The 19787-nt window shown below is 34.8% G+C and overlaps 1 protein-coding gene across 2 annotated transcripts in view; it reads left to right on the forward strand.

Annotated features, from left to right (window-relative positions):
• The window catches only part of PCDH9 (protocadherin 9), a 914618-nt gene extending 895486 nt beyond the window's left edge, over window positions 1-19132 (forward strand). For both annotated transcript variants that reach the window (XM_057707596.1, XM_057707597.1), the window contains exon 5: window positions 18480-19132. In XM_057707596.1, coding sequence (XP_057563579.1) covers window positions 18480-18853 — 374 coding nt within the window. In that variant the 3' untranslated portion in view covers window positions 18854-19132. The remainder of the gene's footprint in view (window positions 1-18479) is intronic.
• The last annotated feature ends 655 nt before the right edge of the window (window positions 19133-19787 follow it).

Consider the following 19787-nt stretch of genomic DNA (forward strand, 5'->3'; position numbering starts at 1 on the left):
ATATCATAAATCATAGTGGAGGAGTTTTCCTGTTAAGTATGATAGGAAAGAATGTTTTTTTAAAAAAAGAAAAGAGCCAGGGAGCTTTATGAACTCATAGATTGTATAATCCATTTGAACATGAAATATATAGGGTTTTTTCATACATCCAGTTTGGTTAGCCAAACTAAGAATGAACATATGTGCATATGCAAATGAAATTTAAATGTCCACTAAGTACTAAGTATGAAATCATTGGATCTACTTCAGAAAACTTCGTTATGGGTTACTAAAGTGCATCCTTTCCAATGTTCATATAGCACACTTTCCTAACTGAAAATACAAGTTCTTGAATTCATAAAGACTGTACCCCTGCAGTCACCAACAAGTCTGCTGTTAAATAAACACAGAAATGTGACCCTGTGCCTTGTTCTCTAGTGCTATGAAGGAAGCAGATGGCTAGAAAAAAGATGTGTTGGTACAAAGTGGTAAATCATAAATAGGGATAAACTGCCAGCTTACCTCAAATCCAGCCTGTTTTCCAGTCCCTAACCTCACTAAGTGCTGCCACTCAAGTTGAACTCAACTGTGTCAGAGTTTCGATTCATGCCTTTAAATACTCGGGCAGTGTCTATATGTGAGAAACTGAGTTGCAGTCATTTTCACAATCAGTACTAGTCTTCCCAGCCAAAATGATCACAGGTTAATTTACATCTGTCATTGAGATAACCAGAGAGAATGGAATGACTTGGCTTCTCTCCATGGATTTGGTACATTTTGTTAGGTACTTGAAAACTATGGCCAAGGAATGTATTCTCTTTGAAAGAAAAAAAAATCAGCATGAGTTTCAGGAAAACAGCAAAGATAATGTGACACCAATTTAATATCAATTCCAAATAACAATAATATTCACATCATCCATGCTCCCTAAAATACAGTATATGACCTTGTTAATGTAATTTGACCCACTTTATCAGTTTTCCTTATGATTTAGACTTAATAATAGTTGATGAGGCAGTAACATTATATACCTGGCACATTTCTAGTCCACTGGTGCTGTAGCTAGGAAGAAAAGACATTGTGAGCTAGTGAGGAAACAAGGAAAGAATAACAAGAAAGAATAGTGAATCACAGTGAGCTGCAGTGAAGAAACTTGAAGCAGCCTAGAAGAAAAAAAAAAAAAAAACACACTAAATAGTAATTTCAAGTCTTAGAAGAGTTCCGAAAACACATAGAAATTGCTTATCTTGTCAGGCAGTAATTTGGGAGAACAAGTTAAAAAAAAAATGCTCTATACATTTACAAATACAACCTGTTCATCTATAGTGACAACTTTAATTAAACAAACAAATGAAAACAGCCTTGAATTTTATATATTGACCTGACCACCCTAGGGATGCAAAGCGCTCTGAGATAGGCAGCCAGACAGACAACTCACTTTCAAACAGTATTAGCTCCTAAAATAGTAGTGATGACCATTAACTAACAATAGTTTATATGAATATGAACACATGGACAGTCATGTCAACCTTCATCCATGATCACGCACCTGGATACCAATCTCAGAACTAGTTCTTTATATAAGGAAAATATATTTCATAGTTGTCATTTCTAGTTCTCTTTCTAGAATTAATTACAATATCAACCTCTCACCCTTTGCAAACAAGCAGATTTTTTTTTTTAAATCACTGAATCGTTATCAGGAGCAGAAAAATCTAATGACAAATTAACACCCTGCATCTGAGGAAAATCCTTGTATGTCTTCTAGTTCACAGTTTTGGCTTTCTTCAACTTTATGTCAAAGAATTTGAAGAGCAGTTTGTAATCACTGGTGTATATTTATAGCTCACTTCAGGAGCCAATCAGGCATGATCACGTAGCAATGCCAGGTATATGACTTAAGCTCTGCATAAAGTGTTTGTAGCATATTCAACCGAGAAGAGAATACATTTTAAGGGCTGTAAGAGTAATTACCAAGAAGCAATGCTTTTGATTTAATAAAAAATACTCTGAAAGGGGAAGAAATTGGTTCAACAGCATTGCTTAAATGAAGGATGCTCAGATCTCCATGATCTTAAATCCTCTATTTAATCCAATAACATCTACTTTCATCTATGTCATCTTTCAGTAAAAAGAGGCTTGGAGAATATAATTAAGACCTACATGATATAGTTATATTAACTAAAATAATGCAACTGTCAACTTGGTAACTGTGACTAAGAGAGCACACTTATGGATAGATAGATGGATACATGTACATAGATGTTCCCCATGTAGTAACTCCAGGTAATTTATTAGCAATAACATGGTTGTAAACTACGCTGTTTGCTGGAGCTCTGTTTACATTCCATGCTGACAGGGAGTACATTCCAGGGTATTTCAGCCAGATGAAAAATACTTTTAGTGACTAATTTTGAAACAAAGCCATACCAGTTGTTTTAGATGACAACTTAAGTTTATAAATCTTGCCAAAGGTTCACAGATCTCAAAACCTTTGACTGTCATCCAGATTAAAAAGTAAAGGTTCGCTGTGCAGTTCACTTCTATTAGAGAGAAACAAACTGACATCCTAAGCAGTATTGATAATATTTGGCAAGGGCCAGCTGTCTTGTGATTTTTATTGATGTGGTAGACTGAGGCACAGAGGCCAACTCAAGAACTCAAAACAGGAATCAAGTGCTTTAACCATACATTTACTGCATAAAGTTGAAAAGACACAGATAAGTGATTTATAAATTTACTAATAATTTATCCTTCCAATGAAGATATACTAGGTTAGTTACTTTGTAATGATCCATGTATACAGAGTGTGGTGCTTGGTGAGTATATAAAGAGCAGCATTTCAAGAATTTTTACCGAAATATTAAAAAGGCTATGGAATATTCCATTCTTTCTTACTAGCTCTCTTTTCATTAACTCACAAGACTGCTCTGAGTTTTTAATTAATATTTATTCTGAGTTATTACCTTAATGATTGCATTACATATCATGTTAGAAAGTTATTAGAAAGTATAGTTTCCAAGCCAAACTGATCACAGTTGTCTGGTTTAGTTGTAGATGACCATAAAGGATTTTGAAATTGTTTTCACCAGTTAGGACTTTAAAGTTTGAATTCCACTTGGAAGTTTATCTCAAAGGATATTTATTGGTTTTATATCTAGTGATTTACAAAAACAAAAAACTCTCCCACATTTGCTCTTATATATTCAAGTTATCTTGCTTGTTTGCTTTTTGGTTTCCGGAATAATTCTTCAAATCTTTCACAGTTCTTTCTAGATTCCAGGCACATTGCACCCACTCCTTTCCTTACCTATTCAGGCCTAGGGATGGTAATATTTTCCTGCTGTTTCAGGTCCTTGCCTCCATCACTATTCCTTTTTAGTTCACTTTCTCAATGCACACTCCACAGAGTCCCTTTATTAAATTCTTTTCAATTAACCATTTTGAATGCCATCCCTTTCATGCCAGAACTGAAAGGTGCCCAAGCTATGCCAGCTCATGGGGAGGCACTCACTCACATTGTGATTTGGTGGATGCCTCAAAGCCTTCTTTATCTCAAAATCACATTTTTCTGCCATTATGCTACAAGCATTCATATGTATGGATTGAAGAGACTCTATAAGGCTCTTACTGAAATGTAGATATTCCAAAGGATAACAATTAGCATTTTGGTCAATACCATTGTAAGATTAATGAGCTTATCAGAGCAGCCAACCACCAATTATGCCCAGGAGACAGGTCATTTTGATGAGACAGATTGGAAGATAATAAAAACATTTAATTGCAAAGGGACAGCAGATCTAGATAGGAAGCAAGTGTGATTAGCCATAACTCCTCCAAAGAAGTTATTGAAATAACTCAGTGGAAAACAAAGAAAGCCCCTCAGAGGACAAGATCAGATTTTGCTTGCTGCCAATTTTTCTCCCGGATACAGAATTAGTGATAGTACTTCTCCCTTATTTTATTTCCTTACATTCACTAAGAAGCTTTATTCTGAGAGTAGTACAAGTTTTCCTAAAATTTTGCATGTAACCATCAGCTTAATCTTGAGAAAATTTTAAATATTTTTCATTAAATGTGAAAGTGCATTGATGTTGCAACAAAATTGTTCTGTTTCAGAAAATGATAAATAATTCATATCTCATAAAATTATAATGGCAACATTCTTTGATGATAAATATGGCAGTATTATATGCATTGAATAGTTGGGACTTATGGTCAACTATCAATGAAAGAGTGAAATACTAAAAGAAATGTAACTTGTCTTCTATCCTCAGAAAATTATAGTCTCTAATTGGCAATAGGCAGAGCAGATAATACTGCAGGAAATCTCAGCCAAATTTATATAGATGTTATAAAATTCACATGTAATACTTATTATTTTAAGAGAGAAATCTATCTTTCAGGGACCTATATTAATGAAGTAATTTCCCTGGATTTGCAATGTGCATTCAGAGATAAACATACATTTAGACTGAAATGGGTAATCCTATGCATTACCCTGAGAAAGCGAGATTTCTCCCCACAATACTCCATTATACAAGCCATTTTCAATAATGAAGTAATGGCATTTTCAACAGTCCCCTTAGGAAATTCTTTCAAAATATAACATTATGCTTCTCATTTTTAGAGTAGTTTTTCTTTATGTACAACTAAATTTAAGCAATGAATTTCACCATGGTATTCTACTTGTTATCTAATGTGGCATATTAGCTTCTTTTTAAAATCACGCTTTACCCTAAAATTTGTGAAAAGTAATTTCATCCCTTAATGGTTGTAAGCCAATATTTTTATGGATTCTAAACTACTTTTAGGTTTTTAACACAGCCCCTAATCAAATTAATTTTTTTCTAAGTACCCTCCCATTGACCTGAACATACTTGTACCAAAGGGCTAAATCCTGCATACTTACCTGCATTTCATTGGAGCTCTGCTTCAGAAAAAAATGCTAATAATTACTTTGGTACCTTCAGGCTTTTGAGAATTGTTTTGTTGTGTACCCTGTGAATCTGGACTTCTGAAAACATCTAAAGAGCTCCGTTAGTGAGAGGAATTATGAACTTTCTGGCATGATTAAGGAGTTCAGTGGGATATAGGAAGCAACCTAATTATGCTTCACTTTGGGGCATTCCACTTGCTTCGATCCAAAGTAAGGTAGCATGTAAGTACTTTTGAATGCAGCTATTTTGCATTTACTAATACCATTTAGACATTCCACATATCATCTTGGTAAAATTTTATGCTGTAAACTCTTAGCAATGTTTCTTATGTAAAGGTAAATCTATTTCATTTTTAACTATTTTCTGATTGTAAATGACCTGTCACATAATGTTTTACATACAGTTTTTATGTGAGCACACTGATTTGGGGTTCAGAACAAATTTCATGTATTCTTTCCTTTCAAAACCTATCTAGTAATTATCTACAGTATGCCAGGCCATGGTAAACAGGTGTTGAGGATGCAGTTACCTAAAAGCAAATTACCTGGCTTTGCAGTACTTACATTCTAGTGTTAAGAGCTACATTGTGAACAAATAAATACATTGTGACAGATAGTAATCAGTGCTATCCAGAAAAATGCAGCTGGGTAAGGGAAGAGAGAGTGAATGAGTAAAGGATATTATTTTTATAAGGTGATGAGAAAGTACCTCTATGAAGAATCGAATTTGAGTGAACATCTAAAGTGAGGCCAATGAGAAGAATAGTCTAGGCACAAACAATAGCAGATCTGAAGGCCCCGAGACCTCATTAATCTTAAGGCTTTTGAGTCAAAGCAAGAAAATCAGTGTAGCTGAGCGGAGGGAGTAAGGTGAGCCTGAGCAGAGAAAGTGGCATGGGGGGTGTGGACGTGACATCAGGGAGCTGGGCAGGAGCCAGACTGTGTGGGACTCTGGGCCATGCAAAGGAGTGTTGCTTTTACTCTGATGTCCTTGGAAGTAGAGGAGTAAGGCGTTCTGCTTTAAATACTGTGTTAGGCTGAATAGCCCCTAAATATGTCCATATCCTTGTCCCCATACATGTACTGTGTTATGTGTTATATTATCTTACATAACAAAAAGGACTTTGAAGATGTGGTTAAATTAAGGATTTTGAGATGTGATTATCCTGGATTATCTACCTAGGCACAGTGTAATCACAATGATCCTTAAAAGAGGCATGCAGGAGGAGTTAGAGGAGGTGATGTAATAGCATGTGCTTTGAACATGGAGAAGGACCCAGAAACCAAGAAACACAGACAGCCTCTAGAAGCTGAAGAAAGGAAGGGGATGGAATTTCCCCTTAGAGTTTCCAGGATGAAGCAACCTGGCTAACACCTTGACTTTAGCTCAGTGAAATTGAATTTCAGACTTCTGACCTCCAAAACTGTAAGAGAAGGTTCTTTTAAGTCACTAAGTTTGTGGTAATTTGTTATGGCAGCAATAGGAAACTAATATGACCATATTATCTATTTACTTATAACTATATATGCATGCCTCTAGCTGGGGACTAGAGCATAGAATGTTACAGAGTGACAGAAGGGAGTCCCTCTAGGAAATAATAGTGGCTTGAGGTGGTGGGTTTTCAAGGAGGGAGATTGAGAGTAAAGAATTTGCTGATTGACTGTGTATCTTGAGTAAAATACAGACATATTTTTTTTTTTATTTATGAGTTACAAATTACCACAACTTAGCAAGTTACAGCAGCACAAATTTATTGTCTCAGTTTCTACCATTTATTATCTCAGGAGTCCAAGGTGGCTTGCCATTATTTTGGCCTCTCACAAGGCCAAAATCAAGTTATAAGCTGAATTGGACTCTTCTCTGGAGGCTCTGAGGAAGAATCGATTTTCTGGCTCACACAGATTGTTGGCAGAATCCTGTTCTTATGGTTGTAGGACTGAGATACCTCTTGTCCTGCTGGCTGCCCAGCTGGGGTTGCTCTCAGCAATTAGAGGCTGCTCTCAGATCCTTTCCATGTGGTCTTTTCCATTTTCAAAGACACCAAAGGCATATTGAGTCATTCTTGTGCTTTGAATCTGAGCTTCTTTCTGCTAATAGGTAGATAAAACTCCCTGATTTTCAAGAACTCACATGATTATATTAGGCCCCAATACAGTTTATAGTTTAGTTTATTAACTAAAAATCAACTTTATTAGTTGATAAGTGTCCTTGTTATATCTGCAAAACTCCTTTTGCCATTCTTTTAGTCAGTACAAACTGCTATAACAGAATATCATAGACTGGCTTAAACAAGGAACATTTATTTCTCACACTTTGGAAGGCTGGCAGGACCAAGATCAAGGTACAGATAAAAGTAGTGCCTGGCAAATCCCCCTTCCTAGTTTGCAGACAGCCCCTCCTTGCTGTACCTGGCAGAGAGAGAGAGTAAAAGAGCTAGTTCTCTGGTCTCGTCTTATAAGGGCAATAATCCCATTGTGAGGACTTCACCCTCATGACTTTATTTTAACCTAATCATGTACCAAAGGTCCCACCTTCAAATATCATTACACTGGGTGTTAGGATTTCAACAAATAAATTAGACAGGACAGAAACCTTCGGCCCATAGCAGCCATATAATTAAACATAACCACTTGTGTGTTATCATGTTTCTAGTCTAGGAATTAGGTTGGAGAATTTTAGATTTCTGCATAACAGGTGCCACGGCTGACTCCTTTGTTTTTCTTTCTGAACTGAGCAAGCAGGTGATCAGTGTGCTATATACAAGAATGGTGAGATCAGGAAGAGTAGCATGTTTGAAAGAAACACTAAGAATTACATTAGTTGGAAATGCCTATTAGAAATACAAAGGATGCTGAGGAGACAGGAGTCAGTTATGCTGATGTCGCCACAGGAGAATGCGGTGGGGCTGAAAGTGTAAATTGGGGACTTGCTAGCATATATATGATTTATAAGGCTGCATAATTATATAACTTCACCTAGAACAGGTGTAAATAGCACTGAGCAGTCCAACATTTACGGGTCTGGAAAAAGTTGTGTCATCAAATGAAACTGAAATAGAGAGGCTAGTGATAGACTGTAGTAATCAGGAAAGTGTGACAGCACCAGGGAACTTAGAATTGAAAATTCTTGGGCTCCACCTTGAACCTACAGAAGCAGAATTCCTGGATGTGGTCATGCACTTTATGTGATAAGCCCTCCACCTAACTCTGATTTATGTACAAGTTTGAGAACTTTAAGTGTGTAGAACACTGGGGAAACACCCAGTGGAGTTAGGTGAGTACTCAGTGTGCTGTATCTCTAAGAAAGGGCCTTGAAATGCAGCCAGCAGCATTTGAGATATCATTAGAAATGAAGGAACTCAGGGCCCCAGATTTACTGAATCAGATTCTGCATTTTAACAATTTCCCCAGGTGGTTCATATGTACATTAACATTTGAGAAACTGATCTATACTCTATTAATTCAAAGTTATTGTAATATCTATGTGTAAACACATACCCCTACGGATCACATGCATTATAATTTATGACTTACTCCATTTAAAAAAGAATCTTTCAGACATCTTTTAAAATATATAATTTATGAAGTCTTTTAATATTTAACAACTTAGCAAAATGTTTTCCCCAAATTTCCCAGTGCTTAAAATAACCAGTGACAAGTCACTATGCCTTCTGGAGACCATGAGAAGTAGAATCTCTAGCCCAGAGACTCAGGGAGGAACAAAGCTGCAGTTACAAGTGTCCCAGGTAAAAATTATCAGAGAACTGGGCAAATAAAAATGAACTTTACCAGTTTTTTTTTCCGTTCTAATTAAATATACTAGAAATCTGGTAAACAGTGGAAAGTGTATAAAGACAAATTACTTCATAGTATTGTGTACTACTGGTCCGGTTTCTGACAAGCACCTAAGAGTTTTTGTTTGTTTGTTTGTTTTTTTTTTTTTTCAGAACTTTTATTGAGATACAGTTAACATACAATAAATTGCATATATTTAGAGTGTACAATTTGTTATCCCAATCTCTAAATTCATTCCCCCCCAATTCCTCCCCGCTTTCCCCACTTGGTGTCCATATGTTTGTTCTCTACATCTGTGTCTCTGTTTCCTCCTTACAAACAGGTTTACTTGTACCATTTATCTATAGTCTGCATATGTGTGTTAATATACGATATTTGTTTTTCTCTTTCTGACTCACTTCACTCTGTATGACAGTCTCTAGGTCCATCCATGTCTCTACAAATGTCCCAGTTTCATTGCTTTTTACAGCTGAGTAATATTCCATTGTATATATGTACCACATCTTCTTTATCCATTGATCTTTTGATGGACACTTAGGTTGCTTCCACGTCCTGCCTATTGTAAATAGTGCTGCAATGAACAAAGGAGTGCATGTGTCTTTTTGAATTATGGTTTTCTCTGGGTATATGCCCAGCAGTGGGATTGCTGGGTCACATGGTAACTGTACTTTTAGTTTTGCAAGGAACCTCCATACTATTCTCCACAGTGGCTGTATCAATTTACAGTCCCACCTACAGTGCAAGAGCGTTCCCTTTTCTCCACATCCTCTACAACATTTACTGTTTGTAGATTTTCTGATGATGCTCATTCTGACAGGTGTGAGGTGATACCTCATTGTCATTTTGATTTGCATTTCTCTAATAATTAGTGATGTGGAGCAGCTTTTCATGGGCCTCTTGGCCATCTGTATGTCTTCTTTGGAGAAATGCCTATTTAGGTCTTCTGCCCATTTTTTGATTGGGTTTCTTGCTTTTTGATACTGAGCTGGATGAACTGTTTATATATTTTGGAGATTAGTCCTTTGTCTGTTGATTCATTTGCAAATATTTTCTCCCATTCTAAGAGTTGTCTTTTCGTCTTGCTTATAGTTTCCTTTGCTGTGCAGAAGCTTTGAAGTTTCATTAGGTCCCACTTATTTATTTTTGTTTCTATTTCCATTACTCTAGGGGGTGGATCAAAAAAGATCTTGCTGTTATTTATGTCGAAGAGTGTTCTTCCTATGTTTTCCTCTAGGAGTTTTATAGTGTCTGGCCTTACATTTAGGTCTTTAATCCATTTGGAATTTACTTTTGCGTATGGTGTTAGGGAGTATTCTAATCTCATTCTTTTACATGTAGCTGTCCAGTTTTCCCAGCACCACTTATTGAAGAGGCTGCCTTTTCTCCAATGTATATCCTTGCCTCCTTTGTCATAGATTAGTTGACCATAGTTTATCTCTGGGCTTTCTATCCTGTTCCATTGATCTATATTTCTGTTTTTGTGCCAGTACCATACTGTCTTTTTTAGGGGAGAGAGATTATATAAATTGCTGGGTTTTTTTAAACTTGAATCTCAACCTGAAATTCATCTGTAAATATTTATTTCATTTCTTAATACCTTAGATTTACCCCTAAAAACTTGTACATCACATAAGATTTAGTATAGTTTTTTTAAAAACTATGCAAATTGTGAGCAGTGGAGAGTAATTCAGGAAATATCAGTATATGAATAACTTTTTAAAATGAAAGGCATCAAATATAAGTAAAATAGCAAACTATCAAAGAAAGTAAATATGGTCTGCAATAATGTAAATAAGCTGTTTCATACCAAGCAATTTGGTCAAAATTTGAGAGTTAATTTAATCAATAACATTAGACTACTGTCATTTCATTGATTGCAACGTCAAATGTGAGTGGTGAACAAATCAAATTATCAAAGATATTTTCTTTTCAGCAATTAGCTTTAGCAGATGAGAAAAATGGGAGCTGATATTCATGCCATGCTGAAGAAAACTAAAGATTTATAAGAGGTGCTCTCCATTCTTTGTGAGCTATAAAGTCTGTCCAAATAGCAATATCCTCTCCGGCAGAGAATCTGCTGCTCGGGCTGGCCATGTGTTATTGCATTTGGACTGTCTCCATCTGCAAATGTTGACTTTTCATCTGTGACCAAGGAAAAAAATCTGTATGAGGAACGTGTAAAACATTTAATCCTTGTTTACTTGTTAACCAAAGGTTCTGTCAAATCCTGCTGGTGTGGGATTTCTGCATTTGTTTTTCAAGGTGACTGTAGATGGGTTCACAATGTTGGGTTTAAATTTGAGCTATAAGTGAAAACTTTGATTAAGGTTTTTACTTAGATTGAAAAATATAAATACTTGTTCCAATCATACTTTCACATTTCAACACCTAAGTAATGGACTAATCTACGGGAACAATTGGTTTATAATTTCTTTGCCTTATCTTGGACTTCTCATTAGTAAAATGAAAATAACACTGAAAATTTGATTATCTATGACAAACCATAGTGATGTTTAATAAAGGAATAAGAGATTTGTAGAGGTCAAGCATCAAAATTTAGTCTTTTACTCTCATTTTTAGATGAGATACTAGAAGACAGGGAATCTAAAATGACTTTCACAAAGTTCATGCTAATTCATTGTTTTACTGGCCCTCAAATCTATTTCTCTTTGCCTGAGCTATGATATCATATAACCTGAGGTTTCTGGACTAGTTTTGATCTTAGATATTCTACGCGAGAATCTCTGGAACCTAACATGAGATCAAACAAAAATTATTCAGTGAGTGAATGAAAAATGTTTTTCCCATAGGTATACTCAAGTTTGCCAGATCAATTTTTGGATTTAGACTGTCCACATAACTATGCTGTACTATTTTATATACAAATGTGAGTTTAAATGGCAATGAAATTTGTACCCCTTGATTGTTTTTCTGAGCAGAGTATTAACTACTATTTATTCCTGTGTGACACTGATATTAAAAAATATCAATTGGACATAAGATAATGTGATCCAAAGTAGAGATCATGTATCAAATGGGAATGTGAGCAATGCTGAACATTTTCCTCTGTTTTTATGTCAACTTTTATGTTCTTAATTAACTTTTACCATTTTAGATTGGAAGCAAATTAATTGATTTGATTTGAATCTGCAACTGATCAATAAATGTAGTGTGTGGAGATAGTAGGGGGTCCTATCAAGTGACTTTACTTGACATTCTTTCAGGTCCCTGCAGATATCCACTTAGGGTAATCCACAAAAATGACAAGAAATTTTTTATGCTGCTACATCTTGTCTCACAAAAAATTAAAAAGAATAGAAATATACTGAGGGTGAAAATGAGCCAGTAAAAATACTAATTTTTTGGTATTGGTCTCCTAGAGATACTAAAATTATCTAAAAGTGTAGTGGGTGAGAATATTTGTTTCCCTGAAATTTTTTATAGGAAGATTTGAGTAAGAAAAGGAGCAAGTATAATAATTAAGATTTTTCTAAGTAAATTTATAGCAGTGCAAAGCAAAATTATAGGATAAAAGCTTACTTAAAGACAGAAATTTCTTTAAAACTAGTAAAGAAATTTTGTCACTGTGCCTAGAGATTAGGCAAACTGCTTCAGCAAATCCAAACCAGTGGATGCATCTTTTACTTTAAGATGTTTAGTGATGCACAACTCTTCAACTCTTTGCATTCTACACTCATGCTACCTTTTAAGGTACCTCTTCTGAGGAACATACAGCAAAACTGGAACTTAACAAATGTCTTGCATAAAAATGATGATACATGCTTTTACCGCAAAAAGGCCATTATATCATGACAATCAGATTGGTTTTGCATGGAAGAGGTATTTTTCTATAATAAAAATTGAATGAGACAAAAATTGAGTGAGATGTGATGAATCTGAAACAAAATGATATAAAAATGACTTATCTATTTTGCAATTTAGTTTTGGCAGTCTGTTTAGTTTTATTTTACCCAATAGTAAAAATTCTAAGGAAAATATATTCATATTAAAGTCCAAACTGTCATACAGTATGAAACCTAGCCAGAAATATGAAAGGTCTCATGATTTTTGAAAAAATTATCAGTTTATCAGTTTCGATCTTTGGAATTAAAGGGTTTCAAATAATCAGGTTGAAAAGCAGGTGGACAACAGACCAGAAGGTACTTGTTAATTACAGCAGTGAGTTAATCAGTGAAGTAACAGTTCTGCTTCCCGGTATATTAAAATGAGTTCAAAGCTCATTCAAGTATCCTACCATTTAAGTATAGCTGGAGATCCATTAAATTGGATAGTCTCACATTTTAAACCTGCATCTTTAAAAGTCAGCAATTCAAGCAGCTCTATGACAGCTGTTGATGCCTAAATCATATGAAAAGTATTTTGTTTGGTTTTGAGCAGGAAGGTGAATTGGGCAAAGATGGAGAGGCAAACATGTTGAGATCTGATATAAGCATTAACTGAGATGACTTTCAAGAAGCTTTTTATTTGCTTTTGTTTTTGCTTTCAACATTTAAATGCAGAGACAGATGGCTTGGACAGTTTTATCAGCACGTGTGTCTTTATACATTCAAAAATGAAGAAAGATAACCAAACTCGTAGATTGCAGATTGTGAAAGGGGACAAATAATTTAGGTTTCTTTTTAAAAAAATCAATAAATATTTCAGTGTTAAATAAATCATGATGGGGGATTTTAAGTACTTTTTTAAAGAAAAAGGAAACAAATTGGTATAGTGCTGAAATGATAGAAAGTATTTATAAGCAGTTTTCAATCCTGATCCTGATTCTAAATAGATATTGTATGATGTAACATAAATAGGACATCAGAATTTATGAAAAAATTGGAGAAACAGGGAAACATAAGTGCATACACACACCATGCACACACACATTCACACACAAAATCTCAAAATTTATTAAGAATCTCACATGTCTGATACACATAATAATAATAGTCAATAAACACTTGTCGAGGGAATTATGAAAATGAATATAATTATTCATCAATTAAGACAATTCCTTATAGTGATAACATTAAAAATAATTATATGTCAAAGATAAAGGATACTATTTCAGTGCATATAACTTTTGCAGTATTAGCAAAAAATTCTTGATATTTTAAATGACATATATTTGATGGAGAATCACGAATTATTTTCAAATATATTTGGAAAAATAACAATATTAAATATCAATGCTTTATAAAGAATGTTTTTCTCCTTTTTAAAAGTGTAAAACAATTCAGTAAGTTGTAAAAATGAGAAAAACTAACTGGAAACTATTCAGTGTTTAAGATGCTCCAGATTATAAACTTTTAAAGGACCAGGACTTTCAGGGAACGAGTAGAATGACTGTGTTCCCTTTAATAATTCATAATAAAAATGTTTCTTTTTTCTTTCTACCAATTCATGACACAGACTTTATGGAAGAAAACTTTGAAGCACTGTTATTTCCCAAAATAAAACTCATATTGTGTGTGTGTTTCAGGGCAACCACTGGAAATTATATATAGGTCCAAATAAAAAGAGTAAAAATTTCCCTATTTAATGCCATGTGCCAAAAAAAACTCGCCAGAGGATAAACAAAGTAAATTTTCCAACAGTGCAGCTCAATTACATAAGCAAATTGTTTTAATGTAGTTTAATATATATTTTTTCTTTTTCTTTCTTTCTTTCTTTGTTTCTTTCTTTGTTTCTCTCTCTCTCTTTCTTTCTTTCTTTCTTTCTTTCTTTGATGCTGTCTTGACCCCATTCTGTGGCCCTGGCTACAAGCTGGTCAGTTTCCTTTCTTGAATAAATCCACATCCCACCACTTCCCTTGTAGAGCTCTCACACTTCCAGGTCACTATGCACCCACCCTAGTTGCCCAAGGTCAGATGCCAGATATCTTGAGACTGCCTCTGTGCCCTAGATCCTGAGAAATTATTCAAATCGGTCAATCCACAGAGGGCCCTGGAAACCTAGCTACCTCCACCGTTCTTGGCCATACATAAACTGCCCCCTACAACTCCAGCTACCCTGTTCCTGGTACAACCCTCTGTGTGGCCCTGCCTGGTGGCCTTCTTTCTTTAGGGCTATAAGTAACAAAAACTGGCTCTCATGCAAGTGTCATCCTTGCATTGCGTCCCACTTTTTGGTGGATCTTTAAATTTTATGTAACCGTTAGCTTCCTAAAAGACTGACCTAAGAATCTACAAAACTTCTGCAAATCTATTTATAGATTTTATCAAAAGCCTTCAAATTTATTTACAAGAATGAATCATAAGAACAATTTTCAAAGAGCAATTAATATTATTTAATGGAAAAAAAACATTTTTTGCAAGTTAAAGATTTTGTATAGTACATATACAAATTTTAACTGTAAATGTCTTAAATTGTCAGTTATCTGTAACAACTTTCAGAAACATGTAGAAATGATATAACTTGGAACAAAGTCCCTTTGTTGCCTTTTAAAGAGACAAGCCTCCCTAAACCCTACTTTTTTCCTAATGACACCCTTTTCTCCTCTCTTGGTTTGCTGCTTTTAAGGCAATTATTTGTTTCCCAGGATAGTCCCAAAGCTCCACGAGGATAGTGTTGACATCTGCTTTGTTCACTGCTATATTCCCAGTGCCTGTCACAGTGGCAGCATATAGTACATACTCAGTAAATATTTATAGAATAAATAAATGTTAATCAGTTCTGAAAAACAATGTACTCTATTTGTTAAAATGTGTCACTAAATGCTGAAGACTTAGGGTCCACATATATTTATAGACACACACACGTGCACACACACACACACACTCACACAAACACATACTATTCTCAGTTCTTTGGTAATATTCTTAATTTAATAAGATGGCAATGTATATTGGATAAGACTTTAAAAAATAATCTCGCATTTTCTCCCTTTTTATGTACTCAATAAAAACCTGATGCTATTAATATTTCTAAGGCAGCTGATAATTTATTTTTTTCCTTTGGGGATATTAACAGGAAAAGGAAAACAATGATTCTGGAAAAATAAAAATTAAGGATTGGTTTATAGGATAGGCCTCAATATATATTATACATCAAATTGGTGATTATCTCCCTTGATGTCTATAAAGGAATGAACATATTTAACAGGTTAAATGATTCAATTATTAACTCTCACAAAGTATTGTTAAGGTAAAGAGATTTGTTGTTGACTAAGCTTTTGGTATGAGGTTTGTGAAATCAACATCTTCTAATTACTTAAGATCTGCCTTTTAAGCAGAGGATATCTTTAATAATTTCTCAGAACATTTTAAACCTCATAAAATTTTAATTAACACATAACGTTGTTCAGGGACTTCCCTGGTGGCTCAGTGGTTAAGAATATGCCTGCCAATGCAGCGCACATGTGTTAGAGCCCTGGTCCAGGCAGATCCCACATGCCGCAGAGCAACTAAGCCTGTGTACCACAACTACTAAACCTGCACTCTAGAGCCCACACGCCACAACTACTGAAGCCTGTGCACGTAGAGCCTGTGCACTGCAACAAAGAGTAGCCCCCGCTCTCCCCAACTACAGAAAGCCCGCATGCAGCAACAAAGACCCAATGCAGCCAATAAATAAATAAGTAAATAAAATTATTAAAAAAGAAACTATTAACATTGTTCATAGATCATCACCTTTGCTGAGCACAGTGAGGAATCAGAAGACTAAGTCATTTTTTTCCACCAATGGATTTTAAATCTAGTTGAGAGAAAACAAAATTAAAAATGTATACTCGTGAATGTACAGACTCTACCCCAAAAGACAAAAATGTCATTACAGTTAGAGTTGCGTGAGCTCAGTTAGGAAATTTGTTATTCATTAATAAGGAAAGATCTGTGGAAATCTTCCAGGAGCATATAAGACATAAATTGGCAAAGTTAGGGAAGCTTTCTGTGGTACATGGGAAGCAAGCTGCCCCTTGAAAGAGTCAGTAATTAAGTGAAAACAAGCCAGGCAAAAAGCATCTTCCAGGCCTGTGATCCTGATGTAAGGGGTATGGATTTGTTTGAGCAAAATGTGTTAGCTTTGTGGATACAGATTCACTGAACGCACCAAACGAACCTAAAAGGGAAAAATTATTTTGAACTTTTAAGTGTGGGCAAAATTCAGAGAACAGAGAGAGGCTCATAGAGAAGTTTAAATTAAATATCCTGGGAAGTAAGTAATCATTAGAGGTTTGTGAGAGAAGCAGTTTAAAGTAGTGAATGTATGTTTGAAAAAATAAAACAATTTGCTTTTGAGGGAATGGGACTATGGGTCAGATAGGAAGGGGTTTTAAGGTTATTTTAGATTTCAAAAATTACTAAAATTTCAGTTTGTATGTAAAAGTACATTTTAGGCACATGTTTTTATTTCATATCCAGTGTCCGTTCTAATATCTGTGTGTTGAGGTCTCAGGTATTTGCCACCAACTGTCATCTATCTCAGCAGGTATTTTTTTTTAACAGGCAAGAAATAACTAGAATATTATTAAGACAAATAGATGTTAATTTAAAACTCCCACAATTATTGGGCACTTAGAAATATTAGTAGTGCTAACTTGGATATTAGCAAAGACCTGCATTCCAATTGTTGGCTCTTTTAATTGTTGAGTAGGCAAACTTGCAGCGATATTTTCTTCATTTTCTTCTACATTTTTATTCTGATGACTCTCTGATTTTGAAAATGCTTTATGCCTCAGGCATTCTTGCCTATCCACTTAACCTCATTCATAAAATCAATGCCTAATTTTCAAGCTATCACTTATCACTTGATTGTTTAATAAGGGGAAAAAACAACAACAAAATACTTTTATCTTAACTGTTTGACATTTGTTGTTCTTTACTAAAGAACTGATTACCTCTTTACATAATCAGAGAAGAGTTTACTTTTGAAATCATGGTTAAAATGTTTTAGATTGCCTGCTAGTAAAAAAATAAAAGAGAAATATCTATGATGACTTTTTTTCCCTTTGAATATTAGACTCGATGTGACCTAATTTGCAACTTAGCTAGACTTTCACTGTAGTGAAGTTTGGGTTACTTAACATACTTAGAAATCAAGAAAATATGTTAAGCTTGGAAGGAACCACATATTGTCTTTGGATGCAAATAGTGTCTTTATTTACTTGGATTTCACAATGCTTGCAGTTGAGCAGGTGTGTTTTTAGTAATATACTTTAGTTAAAATATTCTTTAAAATTAGAATTTAATTTTTTAAATGTTGCAAAGTTATTTTCATTGGATTTTGTATTAAAAACACACATTTATATGGAAAAAGTTTTATATGATCATTTACAATATTTATTTTTAATATATTTCAAGTAATATTTTTTTGTATTCATAGTTATGTTAACACATATTTCAACATTGTACATAAAATTTTGTACTTTTCATTATATCATGAATATGAGTTTTTGTTGAGGACCAGGACATAAATCAGTAATAATACATATGTCATTGAAAAAGTTGATTAGAAATGATATATAATGGGTATATGTGTTTACCCATGTCTGTCTGTCTATTTATTCTTCTATCTGTCTGTATATCTCTAGACATAAATGAAGGCTTAAGGAAAAGAGATAATTCTTACCTCCAAAACAAGGAATTTTATTCCTCTTATGTTATTCTTAAAAGGATGGGGAATCATGTTTTTGAATTGCTTAACTTAATACACATTTCATGAGAAAAATGAGATCACTAATGCACTTTTTCTCGAAGGAGATAATTTCAAGTGAAAACTCTAACCACTTCCTTTCCTTATTTTTTCTGTCTCTTGTCCTCTGCAGATGGGCCTCTGGGCCCCCGAGGATTAGCTGAGGCTACAGAGATGTGCACTCAAGAGTGCTTGGTTTTGGGTCACTCTGATAATTGCTGGATGCCTCCGGGCTTGGGTCCATATCAACACCCTAAATCACCCCTCTCAACCTTTGCACCCCAGAAAGAATGGGTCAAGAAGGACAAGCTTGTGAATGGGCACACCCTGACCAGAGCCTGGAAAGAAGATAGCAACAGGAACCAGTTCAATGACCGCAAGCAGTATGGCTCCACCGAAGGCCATTTCAACAATGGCAGCCACGTGACAGACATTCCTCTGGCAAATCTGAAGTCTTACAAGCAAGCAGGAGGTGCTATTGAGAGTCCTAAGGAGCACCAGCTCTAAAAAAAGGGTATATGGGACCTAATAACTTTAATCTAAATATACATGCTAATACCGTGTGTGTCAGAGCTTTATGTATTCACTAGATCTCTACAGCTATGCCCCTTATAGCAGGGATATCCATAACTTTGTGTTAGCACCATGGAGGATACAATGTTTTACCACGTAAGAGAGAAGATAGTTCTACTAGCCATGTGATCTTGTTTACTATGATTGATTAAAACTCTCCAGAGGTCTCTCCATTGTGCAAATATCCTTTTTTTTTTTTTAATTGCATTTTATTTTGACCCTGGACTGCTGCTATGAACAATAGAATATGCATTTGGAGAGTAAGAAAGTTCCATGGATTACAGTGACTGACAAACATATCCAGTTAGAAAACTGTGCTCTTTTTGTCATTGATCTGTGCTGGGACTGCTATATTTGACATTATACTTCAAACGAAACTTAAAAAGATAAGCATTAAACCTATTGTGCTGTTAACAACGTTAGTGGACACTTGTAAGTCAATCAGTGTTAAAGTATTTGTAAATAGAAGCAAGTTATTATTAACAACTTTTGTGTACTTATATCGTTCACCTAAAAAATGTTGTAGCATAATTCTGTGTTTTATGGTTGCTTCTTTCCTTTTTTTGTTTGCCTCTTTGTTGTTATTTTTGTTCGTTCTTTAAGTGAAGTTTCTGCGTTAGTAGTCTGTCTTGACACACATTGTTCAAAAGATCTCAAATACTTGTGTTTAAAAAAAAAGGTTCTGGAATCTCACTTCTTTTGTGATAGCTTATGATGCTGGAATTCTATAAAAAATAAAGATAAAAAATGAAAACTTTATATAAAAAGGACTTCTGCAAAAGCTTGGAAATTCAGAACCTATTTTCTTGACATCCTTATTTTCAAAGTAGGCAAAAGCAAAATCACTTATTCAGTAGCATTAAGTGAG

Source organism: Hippopotamus amphibius, chromosome 14, assembly GCF_030028045.1.
Source record: "Hippopotamus amphibius kiboko isolate mHipAmp2 chromosome 14, mHipAmp2.hap2, whole genome shotgun sequence".
Taxonomy (NCBI): Eukaryota; Metazoa; Chordata; class Mammalia; order Artiodactyla; family Hippopotamidae; genus Hippopotamus; species Hippopotamus amphibius.